Consider the following 22,495-nt stretch of genomic DNA (forward strand, 5'->3'; position numbering starts at 1 on the left):
CTGATAGGATGAACATCAGAAAAATAATACATTCTAACATTGTATTACCTATGAAAAAAATAATACTGATTAGGGCCTAGAATCATAATAGTTGAAGAAAGACCAAATTGGTCATAGGATACACTGAAGTAAAAACACTGGAGAATTCAAATGCCAGAAGTCAACTGTAAGATTGTATGTGTGTCACTATATAGGTTTACTAGTAAGAATGAAGTTGACAACTCAAATTGCTCTGGATACACATTAGTACCACCAATTTTATTTGTACAGGAAATGACTGGTCCACTGGACTTATCTATGTAATTCAGGAATAATTACTGCTACTTTTTGACAGACCAGTGATATTTCCCCCATAGTTTTAAAGTACAAAACCAGAATACTTAGAAAAAAATCCCAAGTATAAATAATGTAACCTTTAAACTATTAAGGGTCACTAAATTGTTACCACTGATTATCATAAATGATTCAATTTACTTAAACTAAAAAAAAAACAAAAACCCAAAATTAAACTTCTCTTCTTCAGTTTTGGGCCAAGGAACATGCTTGGCAAAACAAAAAAAACAATAAAGGCCACAAAGTTTTATGATTTTTCAGAAAAAAAAAAAAATCTCGATTCAGGAAGGGAACAGATTTGGGGAACTTGTAAGAATAAAGATGAAAAAAAGAAAACCTCCTTTAAAAAGAAACTATTTGTCAGTTAATTGGCAGAATTTTGATAGTAAGAGGAACTTTAATTAATCTACTGGAATTACGACAGGGATGAGTAAAGACTTGTGATACATGGGAGAAGAGCTGATGACGAAAGGGTATACTAAGGGGTAGTAACCATGTTTTTAATACTAAGTGATAATACTAAATTTAATGCCAACCACATTCAAGAAAGTAAAATCCCTTATGGCTTTTGGGCTTATCTGGATGACTTAGGAAATAGGAAAGAAATTAGAAAAAGAAGTGAAAATGAGCATTACGTACAGACCATGATAGTCTGAAATTTCTAAGAAATACTTTTTGTGTATAACCAAGTTCAAGACCCCCAAATTTTAAAAGCAGTTTTTCTATCATAGGAGGGGCATGAAATCCAATGTTCATCCTTTAAAACTGCTGGGAGAGGGCTTCCCTGGTGGCGCAGTGGTTGAGAGTCTGCCTGCCGATGCAGGGGACATGGGTTCGTGCCCCGGTCCGGGAAGATCCCACATGCCGCGGAGCGGCTGAGCCCGTGAGCCATGGCTGCTGAGCCTTTGCGTCTGGAGCCTGTGCTCCGCAACTGGAGAGGCCATAACAGTGAGAGGCCCGCGTACCACAAAAAACAAAAAAAACTGCTGGGACAAATGGCTGCTAAGGTCTGTTTTATCACTGTAATGTAAAAGAGGAAGGATAATTTGTTCTATGCTCTCAAAAGCATGGTTTCCCCAAGACAGACTTTGAATTTGATCAAATTCTGGCTAAAGTAAGAGGGCCCATAAGAAAAACTATCCAATGAGGGTGTAGAGAGTCTCTGAAATAGCTGTCTTCTAATTCTGAGTTAGTAAAGGCTGTACTTCAATTACCCTGCATGCTGAAGCTTAATAAGGCATAACTTCAGTTGTTATGGTTGGAATATGGGCAAATGTATTCCACATCTGTTCCTTTAAAGAAAAAAGTATCAGAGCTCTTAAAGAAATTTCAACTGGTTGTGTGGAAGTGTGTGGATGCTTTGTTATGAGAGACATGCTCAGGATTCTAAAGCAGCAGCAACGTAAGAAATCAGTAATAAAACTTTGGCTTAAAATTAAAAAGAAAGGAAAGAAAAAGTCAAACTGGTGCAAGTTGTCTCATGAAAGAGGTACTGTGGACTAAACCCTCATAAATGCTGTCCAACATTAGTTTCCCCTGTCTTCTTTCACTGTTATCACCTTCATTGTACAGGAGTTATATCATTCTTTTATGGTTAAGTTTCATAAATAATGAGAAAACCATATGTAACAAATACATCATATTTCCCACCCACCCAGCAACCCTCCCCAAAATAAGAAAAGTTACATCAAATTAAAAAGTAGCTTCGTGAATGAAGGTACTGCTCTAAGTTGCACTTTCCCTGCAAGTGCGGCCAGTGCTTTTGCGCTGGGTATGAAGGAAAGGAAAAAATTCTCCACATAAACAGACAAAAAATTTAAAAACCAATGTCCGGTTTCAACCAGTCAAAACCGGGCCAAGCGGAAGCCGAGATATCTCGGTACCGTCCCATCAGAGGGTCCTTGCAATGCTTGTTCTTCATCCTGACAGGTATCTGTGTCCTTGTGATTGTAAACAATCCATAAGATACTATGTTTTTGTTCCTTAAAATGTCCTCTGATTGGCAAAATGAAGTAAATATTTGTTTTAAAAGTAGAAAATGAAAATTAAACCAGAAGAAAAGAAAAGAAACACAGTGAGCTTGTTTGGAGTCCATAGGATCCGATCTGGAAGAGCTCGGAAAATGTGTTATATGTCTTCTCCTGTTTTCGGCTGGAAAGGTACTAGAGGTTGCGTTGGTCGAGGAAAGAACTGTAGAGTAGGAAAACCAAGGAAGTTAATCTAGACTTCAGAGGATTCAAGTGTTAGCTTCATCATCTGTGTCTTCTATCAATACCTTAGTGTCACGAGCCTTGGATCTAGTGGTAATAAGAGGAAAAAAAATACTTAGTCCATTACTAAAATACAAACACATCCAAAGTATTAGGTACATTTCCAATCTTACTACCATTAAAAATACCAGGCACAGGCACCATACACTGTTGGACACCAGATGGACTGTTCCTGGAGTTTCGTATTCAATTGCTGGTATTACTGGAAAAACACTAAGAAACTAGATTGCAACCAGAGGAAGGAAACAAAAACAATGCCAGGTCATGTGCAATGGAGGGACTTTGATTTTATGATGTATCTCTTTAAACTCTTTGAGTGACAATTTTCATCTCTGTAAAGCAGGAATAATAATACCTATTTTACAAAATACTGCTTTCACTTCATGGAGATAGTATGAATATCAAGTGAGAAAATGGATATAAAAAATATCAGTAAAGCATTAAACAAATATAAGGAATTATGATAAGGATGACAGAAGAATCATTTGAGGTACACATGAAAAACCAGGAGAGTTGGCCAGCAGGTGATAAGACCTAAGGAGAGACATGACAGTTGTCTTCAAACAGTTAACAAAGTATACATAGAAGAGGCAGAAAACGAAGTTATGTTAGAAAGCCCAATCAGGATCAACTGGCTGAAATTATAGTGAAGCATATTTCAACATAAGCTATCTACCACAATAATTATCCAACAATAAAAGCAGTTGCCTCGTATAGTTATAAACTTCACTATCACTGATGACTGTCAATCAGCATAAGATGACCAACTATTCAGGATGTTGTAAAAGACATTCCTGCGTGGGATGAAAAATGGGATTAGATAATGTCAAAATGTTCTGCAACTCACAAGCCCCATGAGGTGAAGTGGGTATTATTATTATTACTCGACAGAGGTGAAAATAGACATTCAAAAAGTTAAGGATGTGCTAAAGGTTGCATGAGTCACAAAGTCAGTACTCAATCTCAGAACTTCTTATTTTAGATTCCCTGCTCTCTCGTTACATATATTACATATAACCTGCTCCATTGTTCTAAATGTCTTCCTCTGGTGGCAATCTACTATCCCAGCGTTCTTCCACTGAACACCTGAAATTGAACGTAAGGATCTATTGCCAAAGAGCTCCCTTGTTTCTGAAACAAAAAGAGCGTATGTTTAGGTTGCCCTCTGCTGGTAACTAACAAGGATTAGACTTTCCAATTTAGGAGCTCAAAGAGACGACCACCCACAGCACTGCCTTCTAGCCCTTTGTGGCCCTTATCTTGCTGACTCCATCCGCCTCCACATCCCCTCCTCTTGCGTCTTCAAACTCTGCTTCCTGCTATATACAATAATATCATGCTTTGTTTTGATGTTCTTCCTGCTGACCTCCCTGACCATTCCTTTCCTGCCCCTTTTGTTGGTTCTTTTTTTCTCTTGCCTGTGTTTGTTCCCTAAGACTCAGTTCCTTGCTCTGCTTTTCTTTTCTCTACCTTCTCCTCTTCAGAGAACTTCTAAATTCTATCTAAAGCTCAGGCAATTTCTACTCTGCGCCCCTGTGGGTTATTACCACCTCCTATTTTTTTTTTTTTTACTTCCTTTAAAATGTTTCCTTATTTTCTTTTTAGTCCTATTGTAAGCATCCTAATTCAAGTCTTTAATGTTCCATACTTAAGAATACTGCAATGGTCTTTTAGTTGAGCTGGCCTTGAGTTTTCCCTTTCCCAATATATGTTGCACAGTGCCGTTAAAACTTATGAAAATATTACTTTCATAATGTCATTCTATGAAAAAATTCTCTGTGACTCCTTCCTGCCTACAAGATCAAGTTTGTACTTTTCAGCCTTCTACAATCATACTTCATCTATTCAGCTAAATTTTCTTACTATTTGTTACTAGTTTTAGTCACATGGCTTTTCTTTCTGCCCCTCATTTCCACCTTCATGTCTTTACTGTGCCTCTAGCCTATTCAAACACTCCCTTATCCTTTAGAAAACTGCTCATGCTCAACCTGTCTCCTCCTTCACTCCAAACCACTGTGCTATCCACTGTCTCTAAATTTCAAATGCAGCCACAATATACCCTACATTTATTGTTACTTTTAGGAATATACAAAGTAAACGACTGATAAAAATACTTTTGTAGGTATTTAGTAAAAAAGTAAAAATAATAATAGCTTACACTTATCGAGCTCTTTCTGTGAGGAAACTGGTCTAAATCCCATGTCATCACAAATTTAATCTAACCAGCCACCCTATGAGCAGGACCATATTAATCCCAATTTAGAGATGAGGGATAATATAGAGAAATTAAGTGATTTGGCCAAGATGACATAGATGGCAAGTGGCAGAACTAGGATTGCTAAAGTTTATAACTTGGAAATGATTTTTATACAAGATATACTGAGGAGTCAAGTAAATTATTTTCCAACAAATTTTCCCCAGTGTACTTTTAATGCCAAATTAGTATTAATTAATGTATTAATTAGCATATTAATGACATTTTACACTATGTGTTCATTAAGACATTCTATATATAGGTTGGATCATATGAAACTGCTGTTATTGCTGGTTTTTGTGGTGAAACACGGTTGAACGCCAGCAATTTCACCTGGTTCAACCTGATAGCTTCTTAACTTAAATGCTATCCAGTACTAAAACCTGAAGGGAATTCATCTCACAGAAGTGGAAGCTATACATACTGAGAAGCAAGGCGAGGCCGGCGCAGGGATATGCTCTGGCTGTACTTCCATGGCCGATTCTTCTGGCGGTTTCGTACCCCGTCTTCCTGGTCCATCATCTGCTCTAGAAGCGTCTGATCATCCGCATTCAGAGGGGCCACAGAGATGTCCCTCACAGCACGGAATTCACCACAGTTATTCAGATGTTCATTCTCCAGGCGGAAGAAGTTCCACACAAATCGCCTTAGCAAAATGGGGTAGAATAGGCAAATTACTTATAAAATTTGAACATACTACTACTATCACCTGTAGACCTCCCAGTATAACAAGTTTCCACTCATAGAAACAAAAAAAGGAATTAAGGACTAGAATACTAAAATAAAATAGAAAAAAGATGGTGTGGGGGGGTGTGGGGGGAAGGGGACAAGAAAGGAGTAGGCAAAGGAAAGGGACTCATGGAATGCAGTTTCAGAGTACTTATTCTTTCCCTTTATTGAACAAATATTTATTGAATGCCTACAATATGACAGGAAAAGGCACTGAATGAGACAAAGCCTCTTCCTGTATAAGTGCAATTTCTAATGACAGAGACAGATAATAAACAAGTAAACAATTAGCTAACGGTAAGTGCTCTGAAGAAAATAAAGCAGGGCAAGGGTATAGAACATGTTTCTTTGAAGAGATGGCATCTAGCAAGGAAGCAAGTCAGGTAAAGTCCTACAGAAAAGTATCCCGGGCAGAGGAAACAGCAAGTACAAAAGCTCCCAAGCTGGACAGGACTTTGGTGTGTTAAAACAACAGCAAGGTCAGTGGGGCTGGAGAGGAACAGGAAGGTTAAAATGGCAGATGAAGGCGGAGAGGTAGAAAAGAAAGGGGCCTGATCCATAGAGGGCCTTATAAGCCATAGTGAAGAGTTTAGATTTTTAAGTGTGATAGAAAACAAGGAGAGTTCTGAGCTGGAGAATGATGTGATTTGTTTTAAAAAGATCATTCTATCTGCTGAACTGTGAACAGACCAAAGGAAGATGAGAACACCTGAAGGAAGACCAATTAGAAGCTGCTGCAGTAGTCCAGGATAGAGATGATGGAGACTTAGACACAGCTGGGGACAACAGAGGTGATGAGAAGCAGACAGGCTAGGGATTTATTTATGAAGATGAAGCCGACAGGACTTACTGACATGGGATGTGAGTGGTCTCAGGTTTTTGTTCTCAGTGATTGGTGACACCATTTACTAGAGATCTGGGTTGTTCCTATTAGGCCAGAGCCATTAGATATCCAAGAGGAAAATTCAGTAGCTACATGGACATGAGTTTGCAGTTCAAGAGAGTCTAGGACTATAGACAGCATAAGAACAGTATTTCAAGTCATGGGTTTAGGAATAATATAAGTGGAGGAGAGAAGATTAAAGAGGATTAAACTCTGGAGCACTCCAATATTTACAATTTGGGAAGAGGAAGAAGAACCAGTAAAGGAACTGAGATGGAATAGATAGTGAGACAGAAGAGTGTAGTTTCTGAGAAATCAAGTGAAGAAAGTGCTTTGCTGAGAGGTAAAATAAGATAAGTACAGAGAACTAACCACTGGATTTACATAAAGAGGATAAAGAGGCAGTATGATCTAAGAGCACAGATTCTGGGAGACTGTCTAGATTCACATCATGGATGCTGCCACTTACTAGGTGTAATAACCTTGGATGATTTACTTAACCTATGCTTCATTAGTAAAATAAGACAGTAACAGTACCTATCTCACAAGACTGTTGTGAGGATTCACTAAGTTAATACATGTAAAGGGCTTAGAACAGTGCCAGGTACATAGAAGGCAATACATAAGTGTTTGCTATTATTATTATTGATTATTAACGAAAGCAATTTAGTTTGAGTATTGGGAAAAGAAGACTTGAGTTGAATTAAAGGGAGAATGGGGGAGGAGTCAGAGAGCAGAGACAGCAAGTACAGACAGCTCTTGAAGAGTTTTGCTGTAAAGGAGGGCAGAAAAATGGGCAGTAGTTGGAGGAAGATTCAAAGGAGATTTTTTGCTTTTGCTTTAAATGGGTGATAGAACATCTGATTCTATTATGAAGCTGATGTTTTTTCTTTTTCTTTTTTTGCGGTATGCAGGCCTCTCACTGCCGTGGCCTCTCCCGTTGCGGAGCACAGGCTCCGGATGAGCAGGCTCAGCGGCCGTGGCTCACGGGCCCAGCCACTCTGCGGCATGTGGGATCTTCCCGGACCAGGGCACGAACCCGTGTCCCCTGCATCGGCAGGCAGACTCTCAACCACTGCGCCACCAGGGAAGCCCCGCAGATAATTTTTTAAAGAGAAAAAAATCAAGAATAAAAAAGTAATTGGGCTTGCCTGGTGGCGCAGTGGTTGAGAGTCTGCACGGGTTCATGCCCCGGTCCGGGAAGATCCCACATGCCGCAGAGCGGCTGGGCCCGTGAGCCACGGCCGCTGAGCCTGCGCGTCCGGAGCCTGTGCTCCGCAACGGGAGAGGCCATGGCAGTGAGAGGCCCGCGTACCGCAAAAAAAAAAAAAAAAAAAGTAATTGAGCTCCCTCTTTTTACTAGAACAAATTTTTTTTTTAATGTATAAAGCAGCATACATGAAAGAGAAAGGAGTATTTGCGGGGAGGCGTTATTGGTGATGGAGAATTTCAGGTCCCAAACCTAGACATCTGAGAAAGTGAAGAGGGGAAGGAGGGTTGACAAATGGTTTGGAGAGAGCACTGACAGCAACAAGTATACTGCTTCCAGATTCAATCTTATTTTATCAGGCCATCCTGATATATGTGCCCATCCTGACTCGGAGGAAAGCTATACACCTGTCTAAAAATATCTTTATTTCATCTTCATTTGTGAAAGATATTTTCACTGGGTAAAGAGTTCTAGGTAGGGAGTTATTTTCGTTCAGCACACTTAAGATACCATTTTAATGACTTCTGACGTCCACTGTTGCTGTTGAGAAGTCAGCTGTGAATCTAACAGCCATTTCTTTAAAGATAATCCTTTCTTTTGGGCTGCCTTTTTTTTTTTTTTTAAATAAGCATTTTAACTAAAGCACAACATAAATATATAAAAGTGTGCAAATTTTAAGTGTGCAGGTTGGTTAATTATTATAAAGTGATCACAGTGTGTAATTATCACTCAGAAACAAGAAATAAAAAATTACCGTATACCTAAAGCTGCCTGTATGGCCCCCCTATGTTATCTTCTAGAGAGTTTATTGATTTACCTTTCATATTTAGCTCTGCAATCCACCTGGAATTGATTTTGCATACATTATGCAGTGGAAGTTGAGATTTATTTTTTCCCCCATATGGATATCCAGTTGACTCAATATCATTTATTAAAGAACCTTTTTTTCTCCACTGTTATATAGCCACCTTTGTCATAAATCAGGTAGTGTCAATGAATGTGTGGATCTGTTTCTGGACTCCCTATTCTATTGCAGTGGCCTATTTGTCTCTTCTTTGTCTCGTCAGACACTGTCTTACTTATGGTAGTTATATAATAGGTTTTGATATTTGAGAGTATAAGTCCTTTACTTCGTTCTTTTCAGGATAGTCTTGGATATTCTTGATCCTTACTGCTACCATATAAATTCTAGAACTGTCTTGTCAATTTTCACATACATACATCTTCATTAAATTTATTCCTTTAGGGCTTCCCTGGTGGCGCAGTGGTTGAGAGTCCGCCTGCTGATGCAGGGGACGCAGGTTCATGCCCTGGTCCAGGAAGATCCCACATGCCGCGGAGCGGCTAGGCCCGTGAGCCATGGCCACTGAGCCTGCGCGTCCGGAGCCTGTGCTCCGCAGCAGGAGAGGCCACAACAGTGAGAGGCCCACGTACCGCAAAAAAGAAAAAAAAAATTTACTCCTTTAGGTATCTGATACATTCCAGGGCTATTCAAAACGGTATGTTTTTTTAAAATTTCATTTTCTAGTTGTTCGTGACTTTTTTAGAATATTAATTTATGTCAACCTTATATCTTCATTCTAATAGCTTATTTGTAAATTCTTTTGAATTTTCTACATATACAGTCATGTCACCAATGAATGATCATAGTTTTATTTCTTCCTTTCTAATCCTTATACTTTTTCTCTCCTCATTGCACTAGCTATACCCGCAGTATGATGTTAAATAGAAGTGGTGACAGCACGCATACTTATCTCATTCCTGATCTCCAGGGAGAGCTTACAGTGTTTTACCATTAAATATGATCTTTTTTTTATTATTTATTTTTTTGTAGTGTTTACTTTTTTCGTAAACAGGCATTGACTTTTCTCAATGGCATTTTCTTTATTTGTTGAGGGTTGTTTTCCCCTTTATTCATTAATGTGGTGAGTTACATAGATTGATTTTTAAATGTTAAATGATTTTTGAATATTACATCTTACATTCTGGGAATGAACCTAACTTGGTTGTGATGTATTATCCTTTTTATATATTGTTGGATTCATTACCCAATATTTTGTTTAGGATTTTTGCATCCCTGGACATAAGAAATATCTTTGTAGGTTCAGACATCAAAGTCATACTGGCTGCACAAAATGAACTGGGAAGTGTTCCTTTCATTGTCTCATTTCCCTAAAAGAGTTTTGTGTAAAACTGATGTTTCCTCCTCATATATGTGGAAGAATTCCCTGCAGTTTTCTTTGTAGGAAGAATTTTAATATGGATTTGTTTTCTTTACTACATATAAACCTATCAGATTTTTAATTTCCTCTTTATCGGTTTTGGTAAATTGTGCTTTTTTGAGGAATTTGTTCACTCCGCTTAAATTTCTAAATTTATTGGCACAAAGTTGCTCATAATATTGTCATGCTCTTTTAAAAAACATCTTTAGGATTTTTGATATTTGTAATTTGTGCCTTTTTTCCTTTTTTCCTTGATCAGTACTATTTAGACATTTTAACAATTTTAGTAGTCTTTTAAAAGAACTAACTAGCTTTGTTAATTTTCTCTATTATATGTCTGTTTTCTATTCCATTAATTTCTGTTCTTTATATTTTCTTCCTTCTACTTTTTTTGAGGTTTGATTTGCTATTTAAATCTTTTTTCTAATATCGAGCTGTATACTTTTCTAATATATACATTTAAGGTTATATACATTTCCCTCTAAGCATGGCTTTAGCTATATTTCACCTTTTCTTTTGTTACATTTTCAATTTCATTCTATTCAAAATATTTTAAAATTTTCATTGCAATTTCAACTTCAACCATGGGTTATTTATACATGTGATGCTTAATTTCTAAACATTTGTGAATTTTCAGATATCTTTTTGTGATTTTACTCCTCTGAAGTTTGTTAAGACTTCCTTTACAGCCTAGAATATGGTTAATTTTGGTAAATGTTCCATGTGTAGCATTTGTATTTAGTACTTGTTGTATGCAGTCCTCTAAATATGTCAATTAGGTCAAGTTGGTTAATTGACTACTTGTTTACTACTGAGAAAAGTATGTTAAAATTCTTCTCTAAAATTGTAAATTTATCTACTTTTACTTTTTAGCAGTGTCAACTTTTGCTTTACATATTTTCAAGCTATGTTATTAGGTGCATACAAATTTGAATTGGCTATCACAAATGAATCTCAAAGTCTCTAGGTCTGGCAAATTTCTTTAGCACAAAATTGGCTTTAGTGTTCTGCTTATCCTGGGATATCTGCCTTCACTTAGCATTTGGGCTATCTTGTCAGATCACTAATGTTTTTAGGAAGATTAAAAAAACATTTTATCTGGTATTTTTAGTGTTTCCACTGAGAAGGCTGGGCTGAATAACCCAAATTGCTAAATTGCAAAAAACGATTCTTAAAAGATTTTAATTCTAATTCCTGTTCTAAGACTTTTTACCTCCTTATTTCCACTCATGACCCTTCCAATGGAGCCCAATTCTTTCTTTCCTTTCTTTTTTTGATTTAAAAACCTTTTATTAAGTACAACACACATTCAGAGAAGTGGACAAATATGATGGGCACTGCATGATGAATTTTAACAAAGTGAACCCATCATGTAACTAGCACACAGATCAAAAAACAGAACATTACTCCACCCCTCACCCAAGGAGGTTCTCCTGGTGCCACTTCCAGTCACTGTCCCACAAGGGCAAATACTATTTTGACTTCTAATACCATAGATGAGTTTAGCCTGCTTTTGAACTTTATAAATTTGGAATCATACAGGGACATACTCTTGTGTCTAACTTCTTTTGCTTAATATTTTGTTCTGTGAGATTCATTCATGTTGTTATTTAGTCTTTTGTTCTCATTACTGGATAGATTTGCATGTGTGAAAATACCACAATTTATCTATCCACTCTATATTGCCGGGCACTTGGGTAGTCTCCATTTTGGTCTGCTATAAATAGTATTATTGTGAACATTCTTGTATGTGGGTCTTGGTGGCCTTAGGTTAGCACTCCTGTTTACTGTATACCCAGGTGTTCATGCACAGCTTTGGTAGATACTGACAAAGAGTTTTCCAAAGTGGCTGTTGTACTAGTTTCCTCCTACCTGCAGTGTATGAGAATTCCAATTGTTCCCATTGTTCTACATCCTCATCAATACTTAGTGTGTCTGTATTTTTCATTTTAGCCCTCATAGGTGAGTAGCTGTATCTCAAATGTAGGTTTAAGTTGTATTTCCCTGGTGACTAAGCATGTTAAGAACCTTTTCGTATGTTCATTAGCCATTTGGATGTTCAAATGGAGCCCAATTCTAAAAAAGCTTCTAAGTCATCAGCAGCAGTTACTTTAACTTTGTTAGAATTAATCTCTTAGTCCTTCAACCAGGATTTTCCAACGCTGAGGCTGATGAAAAGTTTGAGAAAAGTTGGAAAATTTAAGCTTTTCAAGTATAAGTTTTAATAAATTCTGATTTATAAGTATTGAGCAACTTTTTAGGTAAAAAAGAATCTTTGATAAACTTTTCAGTAGTTTGCTTACCGGAAAACCTCAAGGGGAGCAAAGACAGTAGCAATGATGTCCCTAGAATGAGGCAACAAAGTCATGGAGGTAATTGAGATTTGGATAGTCCAAGCAAAGCGCAGGATCACATCCTCTATGATGGCACAGTAATAATAGGCCTGAGGAATAATAAGCAAATTGAGTACACTTACCATCACGTTTCTTACAAATAAGCACACCTAGCACAGTAACAAGAGTCACATATCCTACTGACAAGCACAGGTTAAAGAGTTTTATATTTTATAAAGATTTCACCAATTTAGTTTTTTTTTCTTAAATGGTACAATATTTAAAATGAATTTATAAATATTGTTTTACTGAATTTCAGTAATCATTTAACAAATAAACTTCATTCCCATATTGTATACCAGGCTCTCTTCTAGACCCCAGAAATACAAACCAGATGAAATCCTTGATCTGACTGAAATTATACTCTAATGTGTATGTGATACACTAATGACTCAATAGTTAATATTAGAAAATATTAGCAGATTTATTAACTCTGTTATTTGCACTTTTATTCTCAAATTGCCTTACCCTCCATCTGAAAAAATTTTGCCTTGCTTTTTGATGTCAGTAAATAAAATTAAGCTTGGATTTCACATACATAGTTAAATTTAAGGAATGTTCCATTTTCACATGAGGAAGACAGCACTCAACTAATCTTTCCAGGTACTAGTATCCAGTATTTGAGAGTCCACGCTTACCTACACAAGTCTTAAGTAAACAAACTGCCAATAGACCAGACCTGTAATTCACGGATTTTCTCACTATTAATCTCTGGATATCTAGCTCTTTAAAAATATGTACTTAAAGGTTATGACATCTTATGGGAACTAGAACTGATATGTATTAAGCCATAGCACTTATTTTATTTTAAAAAATTTAACAAAGGAATACTAGTCATGTCAGAAGCCTATTAAACAAAAGAAATAGCAGTCCCCTTCTTGTCCCATTCTCTAGAGACAAACATTTTCAAAATTTGTAGCTATTTCTTCTATTATTTATCTTCCACATTTCTAAATAATGTGTGTATATTGCTATATCTTGATTAATCAATTTTAGACATTATCCACTGCTTACTATGATGAATTTTATGAAGATTTTTAACACATTAACATATCTCCCTCTTCCCTCCCCCATCCATCCAATAGAGCGATAATGTAATTTTTGGATAAATCCACATGCAGTGAACTCATTATTAGGCCTCTCAGTGAAGAGCTGCAATTTCATGTGTCTTTAAGAGCCAGTCAAGTGGATCCACATTTCACTGATGTGGGAGCTGATGTTACCAAAAATTGAAGGTCTTTTGGGAGGAATACACTTAACTTGAGGTCAAGAGACGCAGAAAAGTTAAGTTTTAATATGGAGATAACAAAAATGCTTCCTGGACCTGGGTATGGTGCTCAATAGTATGCGTTGTTAATGCCGAGGAACTGATTTTAAGGTACATATAGCTGTGTTAATTTTTAAATGAAGTACCACTGGACTCAGCAAATAGCTTCTTCCTTTTTTAAGAAGAATAAATTTTATTCCAATATTTGCCTTTTTAAAATTGAAAGGGGTACGGTGATCCCTAGAACATTTTTCTTATACATTTGCAAAGCATAATGTACAAAAGCATATACTTTATTTTCTAGGGTCATGAAAATATATAATAACAAAAAAACTGATTCTATTAACTAGCTTTATTACATAGAAATCAAAAAGTTAGAACTATTTAAACGGAGGAACGAATATTTATATAAAGATATAAACAGTTCATCAAAGCAACCATTATAACAAGAAATAAATGTATTATCTCTCTCAGTAAGGCAAGAACAGTTCAAAGAGCAATAAGGCGCATACATTTGGTGACCACAAAAGGCCATCTTTACTTGAATGCATGTCTGCTGTCTGACTTGTGCTTACTATTACTTTTTTTGATTTTCTTTTCAAATGAGACTTATAAAGATATATCTAGTATCTTGGTCATATATTCTAAATTCGCACATTGGGATTGCTACAGCTTATGTTAAAAAAAAAAATCACTGTCAGTAAACATCTCCTTTTCTGCCTTCATTTGTTTACACAAAGTTACCCTAATATACTATTCTTCGTATTCACTCTCCTATCATTTATTTTTAATCCTCACACTTGAAAAGAGCCTTCCCTAATCACCAATTAAATACTACACATTCACGCATTTTCAAAGTGCAATTCTGAGGTACTGGTGACATTCTGACATAGTATAAAGTATTAGTGACCCAATTTATAATCTCCTCCACATCACAGAATTTTAGGACCGGGAAAGGATCAAGAGATAATCTACTATAACACCCTACCTTATAGAAAAGAATACACCGTAGTCTGGTTGCCTGAAATTATACAGCTAGTTAGTGAGAGAGCTGGGATTAGAATTCACTTATAAGGATTCCCAGTTCATTGTTTAATTTCTTTCAATATCTGAGTAAAGATACTCTTGGCCTTTTGACTTTTTAACTCAGCCTCTCGCATCCTTTTATTCATATATATATAAATAAGATGCTAAAATAATTCCCACGTAATTATCCATGTATTTTTGGATTAAATTGGAACTTTAGGAAAACTGATTGAAATAAATGAAAGGAGAAGCCTTCTTGATGCACCCAAGCAAAGTCAGGCACTCCCCTTTCCTTCGTGCTTTCATAGCGCTGCTCATTCAACCTAGTATTTATTCATTCATTCCACAAACATTAAGTCCCTGTATGCCAGGGACTATGCTGGATAGTGAGGGATATAGATACCCAAACAGGTAATTAAAATACAGTGTGACGATTGCCATAATGGAAGTCTGTATAGGGTAAAACGGGATTAGTACGAATGGCTAATTATGCTTGGAGAAATAAGAAAGGCTTCTTAGAGAAAGTAAAAAACTGACTTAAAAGGAAGGAGCAAGAGTTTGCAAGGTAAACAAAGTGGAAAGAGGGCATTTGACATGGAGGGAATTGCATGGTCAAAATAAATCATAAATGATAGTAAGTTATTTATTCCTCTATTCTAGTCTTTATCACATTGTATTGCAATCTGTTTGCTTATCTGTTTAGAATATAGATTAAGGCCTCCTTGAGAACCACAATTTTACTTTGTTTTTATTTCCTATAGCCTCTAGCATATAGTAAACATCTGATACATTTTTGCTGACTGAATGGATTAGTACTTTTTGGTAAGTATTTTCTCTAATTATATTAGGTTGGGATTGGGTATATATTGTAATAGGTACACCTGAGTTGTTGTTTTGTTTTTCTTCTTTAAATAAACCCAAGGACTCTTTGTACATACTTTTTGGGGGTATACAATCTCTTCCCGGAGGAAAGTGTTTTCTCCTGCATTCTTATCAAAAAGACCCCAGTCCATCTTCAGATCCCAGATGAGGGTGTAACAGGAACTGATGATACAAAAGACGATCCACAGGTAAAAGAACACTACGGTGTCTGAGTGACCTCGTTCTGAAGAAAGAAAAGGGAAAGAGAAAATTACTAGATTCAGGTAAAATTCTTCACTAAATAAAACTAATTTAAAAACAGATTCTTTCTCCAGCTCCATAAAGGAAATAAGATTTTAAAAGAAATCTCCTTAGTAGGATCATTGTCTAACGAAAGTTAAATAATACATCTGATTCTTCTGAAGTTCAAATAATTATCAAACATTCATCAAATACACAAAATGTGTACAAATGTGCATTTAGAGTTTAGAGGCTTTATGGTGAAAACAAAATTTCAAATAACTGCAATGGAGGTTTTGAATATTACAAAAGTTGTCATTTTAGTTTTTGCCATCAGGTGGCAGCTTAGGGTCAAAGATGAAAAAAATTTATGAAACACCAGTAACAAGGAATGTGCTGCATTTGCTTTAAGAAATTCTTGGATTGTTTTTACTTTAGAACAACATTTCCTTCATATATGTAGATCTTAATACTTATTGCGAAAGCAATCGGATAATTTTAATTCTAGGCAAAATGCCAGAAAGCAACAGATTGATGAGGAATGTATCCTTACGAACATATATGAAAGCAAATTTCTCTCAAATCACAAAGCAAAGAATGATATGTTTGCTTCTTTTGGATGTTATTTAATGATGCAAAGGCTTAATGTGACTTTATGCTGGGAACACTATAATGTAACTTTGGGTTTTATGCCGAGAACACTATAAAGTGCAATAAATCAGAATAATAAAAATAATTTGCAAAGGTAGTTACACAACCTAGTCTTTTTCACTCTCCAGTGCTCTGTATATTCTCTATGAAACTTTTCTTTGACAAGTTTGAAAGTCATCGTGATGTTCTTTGTATTCTCTGGTTGTAGGATATAGGTATATAACTACTACTAATATGGACCTCAATCATCAGGAAAAAAAGGTGTCATCTAATTCAAAAAAAGTTTAAATTGTGGTTAGTTTCCCAAAGGCTTAGAAAGTAAAGGATGTATCATGCATTATCCATAATCCTTCCTATTAAAATAAACAAGTGCTGGGAATTTCCTGGTGGTCCAGTGGTTAGAACTCGGTGCTTTCACTGCTGGGGCTCGGGTTCAATCTCTGGTCAGGGAACTAAGATCCTGCAAGCCATGTGGTGCGGCCAAACAAACAAACAAAAAAACAAGTGCTTACTCATCATTTTTAGATAGTAAAATGTTAAGTACAGTATTATTCAAAGGCACCCTTTAGACATTTATAATCTAGTAAGTTGAAACAGCCATTTGTTATTGATGATAAATTTGAGCTCAAAATAAAATAAACAGGGGCTTCCCTGGTGGCGCAGTGGTTGAGAGTCCGCCTGCCGATGCAGGGGACGTGGGTTCGTGTCCCGGTCCGGGAGGATCCCACGTGCCGCAGAGCGCCTAGGCCCATGAGCCATGGCCGCTGAGCCTGCGCATCTGGAGCCTGTGCTCCGCAACGGGAGAGGCCACAACAGTGAGAGGCCCGCGTACCGCAAAAAAAAAAAACAAAAAAAAACAAAGGACTATGAGAACATCAAGGAGAATGGGACTGTTTCCAGCAGTAGGAAATAAGAGGAAGTAGCATTTGAGTTATTTCTAGAAGGATAAATAGTGTTGCAAAAGTCAGGCAGATGAGGCAAGGCTATTCAAGGCTAAAAGAAAATAATGAAAAGCCATGAGGGTGGGAAACTGCAAGGTATTTTTGAGAAGTTGCAAGTAAGCTAAGTCTAGTGTGGGTGAAACACAGAGGATGTGAGGGAGTGGGTATGATTTGAAATGAAGCTGGAAAAGACATTTTGGGTCTGACTGTGGAATCCCTTCTTGGGCCTTAGGATTAGATCTGTATTTCAGAAAAATAATGGGTTGGCAGGTTGCTTTCATCAGAATTACTTAGTTGGTTAAAAAAATACAGATATCTCTGAGCTCCAGTGTTGTGTTAGCATCAGTCTGTACCAGCTTTATGAACCAACTGTCAAATTTTCAAAAATTTTGCAAACTGGTTGTTAAACATAGTCATTATTAAAAATTAAATTACATAAACTTATAATTAGCTATATTAAAAACAAAGGTAATGAAAACTCAAAATTCATCACTTCCTAATTACTTTACTAAATTTTGATATTATTTATTCTTTTAGGTTATATATGTTTATTGTATCTATATAATGGAAATACTATGCATCTTTTTCCAACATTCCATGTTAATCATCTTAGTAGCTTGAAATTGGTTATGGTAGCAGTCCGTATTTACACCATGGAAATCAGCAAACACTGCAAATCAGTGCTCCCATCCCCACCCGAGAGCTAGTTTTTAAATATATACCAGCACACCACTGTTCACCTTCTTCTCCTGGAAAGTCAGTGGTAGGGAACAGAAACAAAAGTTTTAAAAATGGTCCACAATTGATTCTAATGAACAGTCAAGCTTGGATATAAACACATTTTCAGGTTTAAACTATTTTCACAAAATCTTTTCTTCATCAAGAGCAAATTGGGTTAATATTTATTCTATAACATTGTGCCATATAAATTATCATTTAAAAGGTCTAACAAAATATTTACTTATTATCTAGGTTTAGTTGGATGTGTTCTAACATACCTGTTCACTTCATTCTATACACAGATATAGAATCTAGCCGAGTTGTATTGTTCAATAATTAGCATCATGGTTGCATTCAAAAAAATTCCATAACTCATCTACTAAGGTTTGCAAAGAATAAAGCAAATTTAGCAACATAATAAAATTCACTCTTGTTGTATTTTCAAAACAAGATCAACACAGAGATTAAGACCTAAAAGGAATTGATAATGAAACTAAAAGTAACGTGCTAATTTTGTTATTTCTTCTAGATTTTAAAACAAGTTCTATCTTCAAAATATAATTCTTAAAATGGGACAATGGGCTATGGGGCTTCCCTGGTGGCGCAGTGGTTTAGAGTCCGCCTGCCTATGCAGGGGACACGGGTTCGTGCCCCGGTCCGGGAAGATCCCACATGCCGCAGAGCGGCTGGGCCCGTGAGCCATGGCCGCTGAGCCTGCGCGTCCAGAGCCTGTGCTCTGCAACGGGAGAGGCCACAACAGTGAGAGGCCCGCGTACCAGAAAAAAAAAAAAAAAAAAAAAAAAAGGGACAATGGGCTAAACTGCCTTCCTCTAAGCCCATATTATTTCTATGAAATTGCTATGAAATATAGACAAGGACTTAATGACTTAAAAAAATATATTTTAACAGAATATTTTATAATAAGTGATTTTTATCTTATGAACTTCTTCAAACAATGATTTGAAGAAATCAAATATTTCGTCTACATATGCTACATTTTGGTCTTTTTAAAATTACTACCCTACGTGATCATTTCCATCTCCCAAATGAGGAGTGCTTCTCCCTGAAATCATCTGCCTTCATTGGTATTCAGAGGTTGTACCGGGAAGATATTATCACTTTAGGCAAGCAATTACATCTAATTCTCTGTTGGCTAACTCTGGTAGCCCACTTTAGTAATGTTCAGAATCACAGAAAATCAAGTCATTGGTATTCCACACTAAGCTTCTATTACACACCAGCCATGTTAGAAGCGTAATTAATACCAGACAAATGTATGGTAATTGGTATCTAGTGAATCTAAAACAAATAAAATAAGCTTCCTAGAGTTTTGTACCCATTAACCATCATAGGAAGGATAAAGCAAAATAATATGTGGGAAAAGTGCTGAGAGAGAAACCAGAAAAATTACATATGGACATCATTGTGAGTCATATTTCAGGAAGGATATTTTAAATATGAAAAAGTGGCACTGTGTAAAAACAAAGTGAACAGTTTTCTTTCAACCAAAACCTTTCTACTCTGGTAAGAGCTTACCAGGTTTTAATCTGAAATTAAATAAGGAAACAAATAAAATAGACTGGGGACACTGTTTTCAAAGCTCAAACCTATATAGGTAAGCTGAGTTATGAGTGAGTTTGGCTATCAATTTATCCTAGGACAGGCAAGACAGACATTATATTCCCATTTTACAGTTAAGGAAGCTGAAGTTCAGCAAGACAGTCAGTAAGTGGAAAGATAACTGTATTTGAAGTCACAAGATCTGGGTTTGAATCCAGACTCTGCCTCTTTCCAACTCTGTGACTATAGAAAATTCATAATCTTAAAATGATTGAGACAAAAATGGAAATCATTAGGCCTAAGGATAAATGAGGAAACTAGTAATAGGAATCTTTAACCAAGGAACTTTTTTTGTACTAGACAGCACTGTTTCTCTAAGTCCAACTCAACTTGAAATAATAGTTCCATAAAACTATTAAGTAACATTAAAAATATTTCTAAGGTATGTGGAAAACAGAATTTAAAAAGTATACACATATTATTATTTCAGACTGTATATAACTTTATGTTTATCGAAATACAGATGTATCTATCCCTGATGAGGAAAGTAATATTATTAAAGGGATTCATTTTAACTTTATGTATTTATGTATTATTTGAATTTTGTTTTTACAGCCATATATACATATCCATGTTTTATTTGTATAATTAAACTAAAAGAAAAAGGAAGAAAGTGGGCTAAAGAAAACAGTTACCATCAGGGTGATGATATTTTATAAATGATTTAAACAAGAGTTTAATGTTGCTATATTGTTTTTATAATAAAAAAGTACACAGGAATTCATTTATTCATTCAACAAATGCTTACTGAGTGTCTACTACTATAAGCTGTGTTATTTATTATATAGCTATAATACTTAAGATCAGCTGCAAAGAAAAATCTGTTTACTTCTACATTCAACAAACATATGCTGAATGTCTACCAGGTAACCAGGTATATTTTAGAGAACAGAAAGGTACTGAAGAACTATTAAGGACTAAGTGTAAAAGAGGAGAGATGTAAAATAAACAAAAGCACAATGTGAAAGTGCAACTGTGGAACTGTGCATACAGGAGGAATCAATAGGTTAGGCTTTCAGGACGGGAACAGCCAGGAAAGGCTTCCTGGAGGGGGTGCTACTTGAGCTGAGTCTTGAAAGTTAACAGTCTTGAGTTAGCCAGGTTTGTGAGGCAGAGAGAGCCATATCAAAGAATAGAAACGATTCATTCAACAAATGAACACCTACTTACTATATGCCAGATATTATTCTAGATACCAGGCACACAGTAGTGAATCTTATTCACCAATGGCCAAATTTCCTACCCTAATGAAGCTTACTACTTTAGTTGGGGTAAACAATTATCAGATATACAAGTAAACAAGACAATTTCAGACAGTGAAAAGTGCCAAGAAGGAAACAGAACATGGGGACTTCTCTGGTGGCGCAGTGGTTAAGAATTCACCTGCCAATGCAGGGGACACGGGTTCGAGTCCTGGTCTGGGAAGATCCCACGTGCCACGGAGCAGCTAAGCCTGTGCACCACAACTACTGAGCCTGCGTGCCACAACTACTGAACCCATGTGCCACAACTACTAAAGCCTGCATGCCTGTAGCCTGTGCTCTGCAACAAGAGAAAACACTGCACACTGCAATGAAGAGTAGCCCCTGCTCGCCACAACTAGAAAAAGCATGCAAGCAGCAACAAAGACCCAGTGCAGCCAAAAATAAATAAATAAATTACAAAAAGGAAAGAAAACAGAACATGGTGACATGATTGAGACTGGCAGAATTCCTTTAGATAGTGTTCAGGCAGAGGAGGTCTCTAAGTTGATATCTGAGTAATGAGAAGGAGCCAGCTACATGAAAAGCTGGAGGAAGACTTACATATATAATATTACATTTTCTAGTAATCATAAAAGGTAAAAATTTAAAAGGTAAAAAGAAACAGGTAAAATTAATTTTAATAATATATTTTGTTAATCTAATATATCTAAAATGTTATTTTAATGTATAATTAATGTATAGAATAAATTACTATACAAAGTCATTGTGGCTATTAGAATAGAGACAGTGAGGAAAGGCAGAGTACTGTTTTGAGATACAGGAATGAGAAAAGGAAACAGATTAGACCAGGTGGCTTACTGAGACAAGGAAAGCCTTTTTAGGGTGAGAGACTGTTGCATGTATATATAGGTTGAAGGGAAGGGGCCAGTAGTGACGAAGAGATTGAAGATTTAGGAACGAAAAGGGGTGACTGCCAGAGCAAGATCCTGAAAGAGACAGGAGGAAATGAGGTCAGAGCACTAAGGTGGGAAACCTTGTTCCAAAGTCTGGGAAAAATACGGTGAGAATGGATTTGGGTTAAATAAGTATGTATATAGGTAGAAGGTAGCTGAAGGAAAATGACTCCTGATAGGTTCAAGTTTTTCAGGGTATAGGAGACAAAGGTAGTCTGTAAAAGTAAAGAGGGAAAGACTGAGTTGGAGGTTTCGAGAAAAGCAATGAGAGTTATCATGAAAACCCTTTTCAAGTTAATACCCTTTTCTGAGATGACAAAAATTTAATAATAAAAGTTAGCAAAGGACAAATTAACATGTGTAAGTTTAGAAAGAGGGTAATATCTCCTTCCTATGATTATTTTTAATAAAACATTTTGTGCTTATACTATCTTTTATTATGATATAAACATACTTTTTCTCTCTTTCCTATAAAACTGTACCCTATCTAGCATTTTAAAAAGAATTTAACTTTACGATGGAGTAAACTGTATATGTGTTTGTATTTTCCATTAAATTGTAATGTCTTTTAGGAAAAGATCTCATGCCAGCATTTTTCCAAGGCCTATACTCCACTCCACACAGCGGGAACTCAATTAATTTTTGCCAAATTGAATTGAGGGCAAGTGCTGTGTTTTACTCATTTTTAAACTTTCTGTACAATGCCTTACATTCCAA

General features: G+C 36.2%; 1 protein-coding gene across 2 annotated transcripts in view; it reads right to left on the reverse strand.

The window, feature by feature from the left end:
- Positions 1-233: 233 nt before the first annotated feature.
- The window catches only part of XPR1 (xenotropic and polytropic retrovirus receptor 1), a 193,210-nt gene continuing 170,948 nt past the window's right edge, over positions 234-22,495 (reverse strand). For both annotated transcript variants that reach the window (XM_089910376.1, XM_022556613.2), the window contains exons 12-15: positions 15,526-15,692; positions 12,205-12,344; positions 5,282-5,503; positions 234-2,630 (exon numbers count right to left, since the gene is read on the reverse strand). In XM_089910376.1, coding sequence (XP_089766502.1) covers positions 2,570-2,630; positions 5,282-5,503; positions 12,205-12,344; positions 15,526-15,692 — 590 coding nt within the window. In that variant the 3' untranslated portion in view covers positions 234-2,569. The remainder of the gene's footprint in view (positions 2,631-5,281; positions 5,504-12,204; positions 12,345-15,525; positions 15,693-22,495) is intronic.

Source organism: Delphinapterus leucas, chromosome 1 (genome assembly GCF_059928025.1).
Source record: "Delphinapterus leucas isolate spDelLeu-1000000601 "Yukka" chromosome 1, BTC_Dleu_Yukka2, whole genome shotgun sequence".
In the NCBI taxonomy this organism is placed as follows: Eukaryota; Metazoa; Chordata; class Mammalia; order Artiodactyla; family Monodontidae; genus Delphinapterus; species Delphinapterus leucas.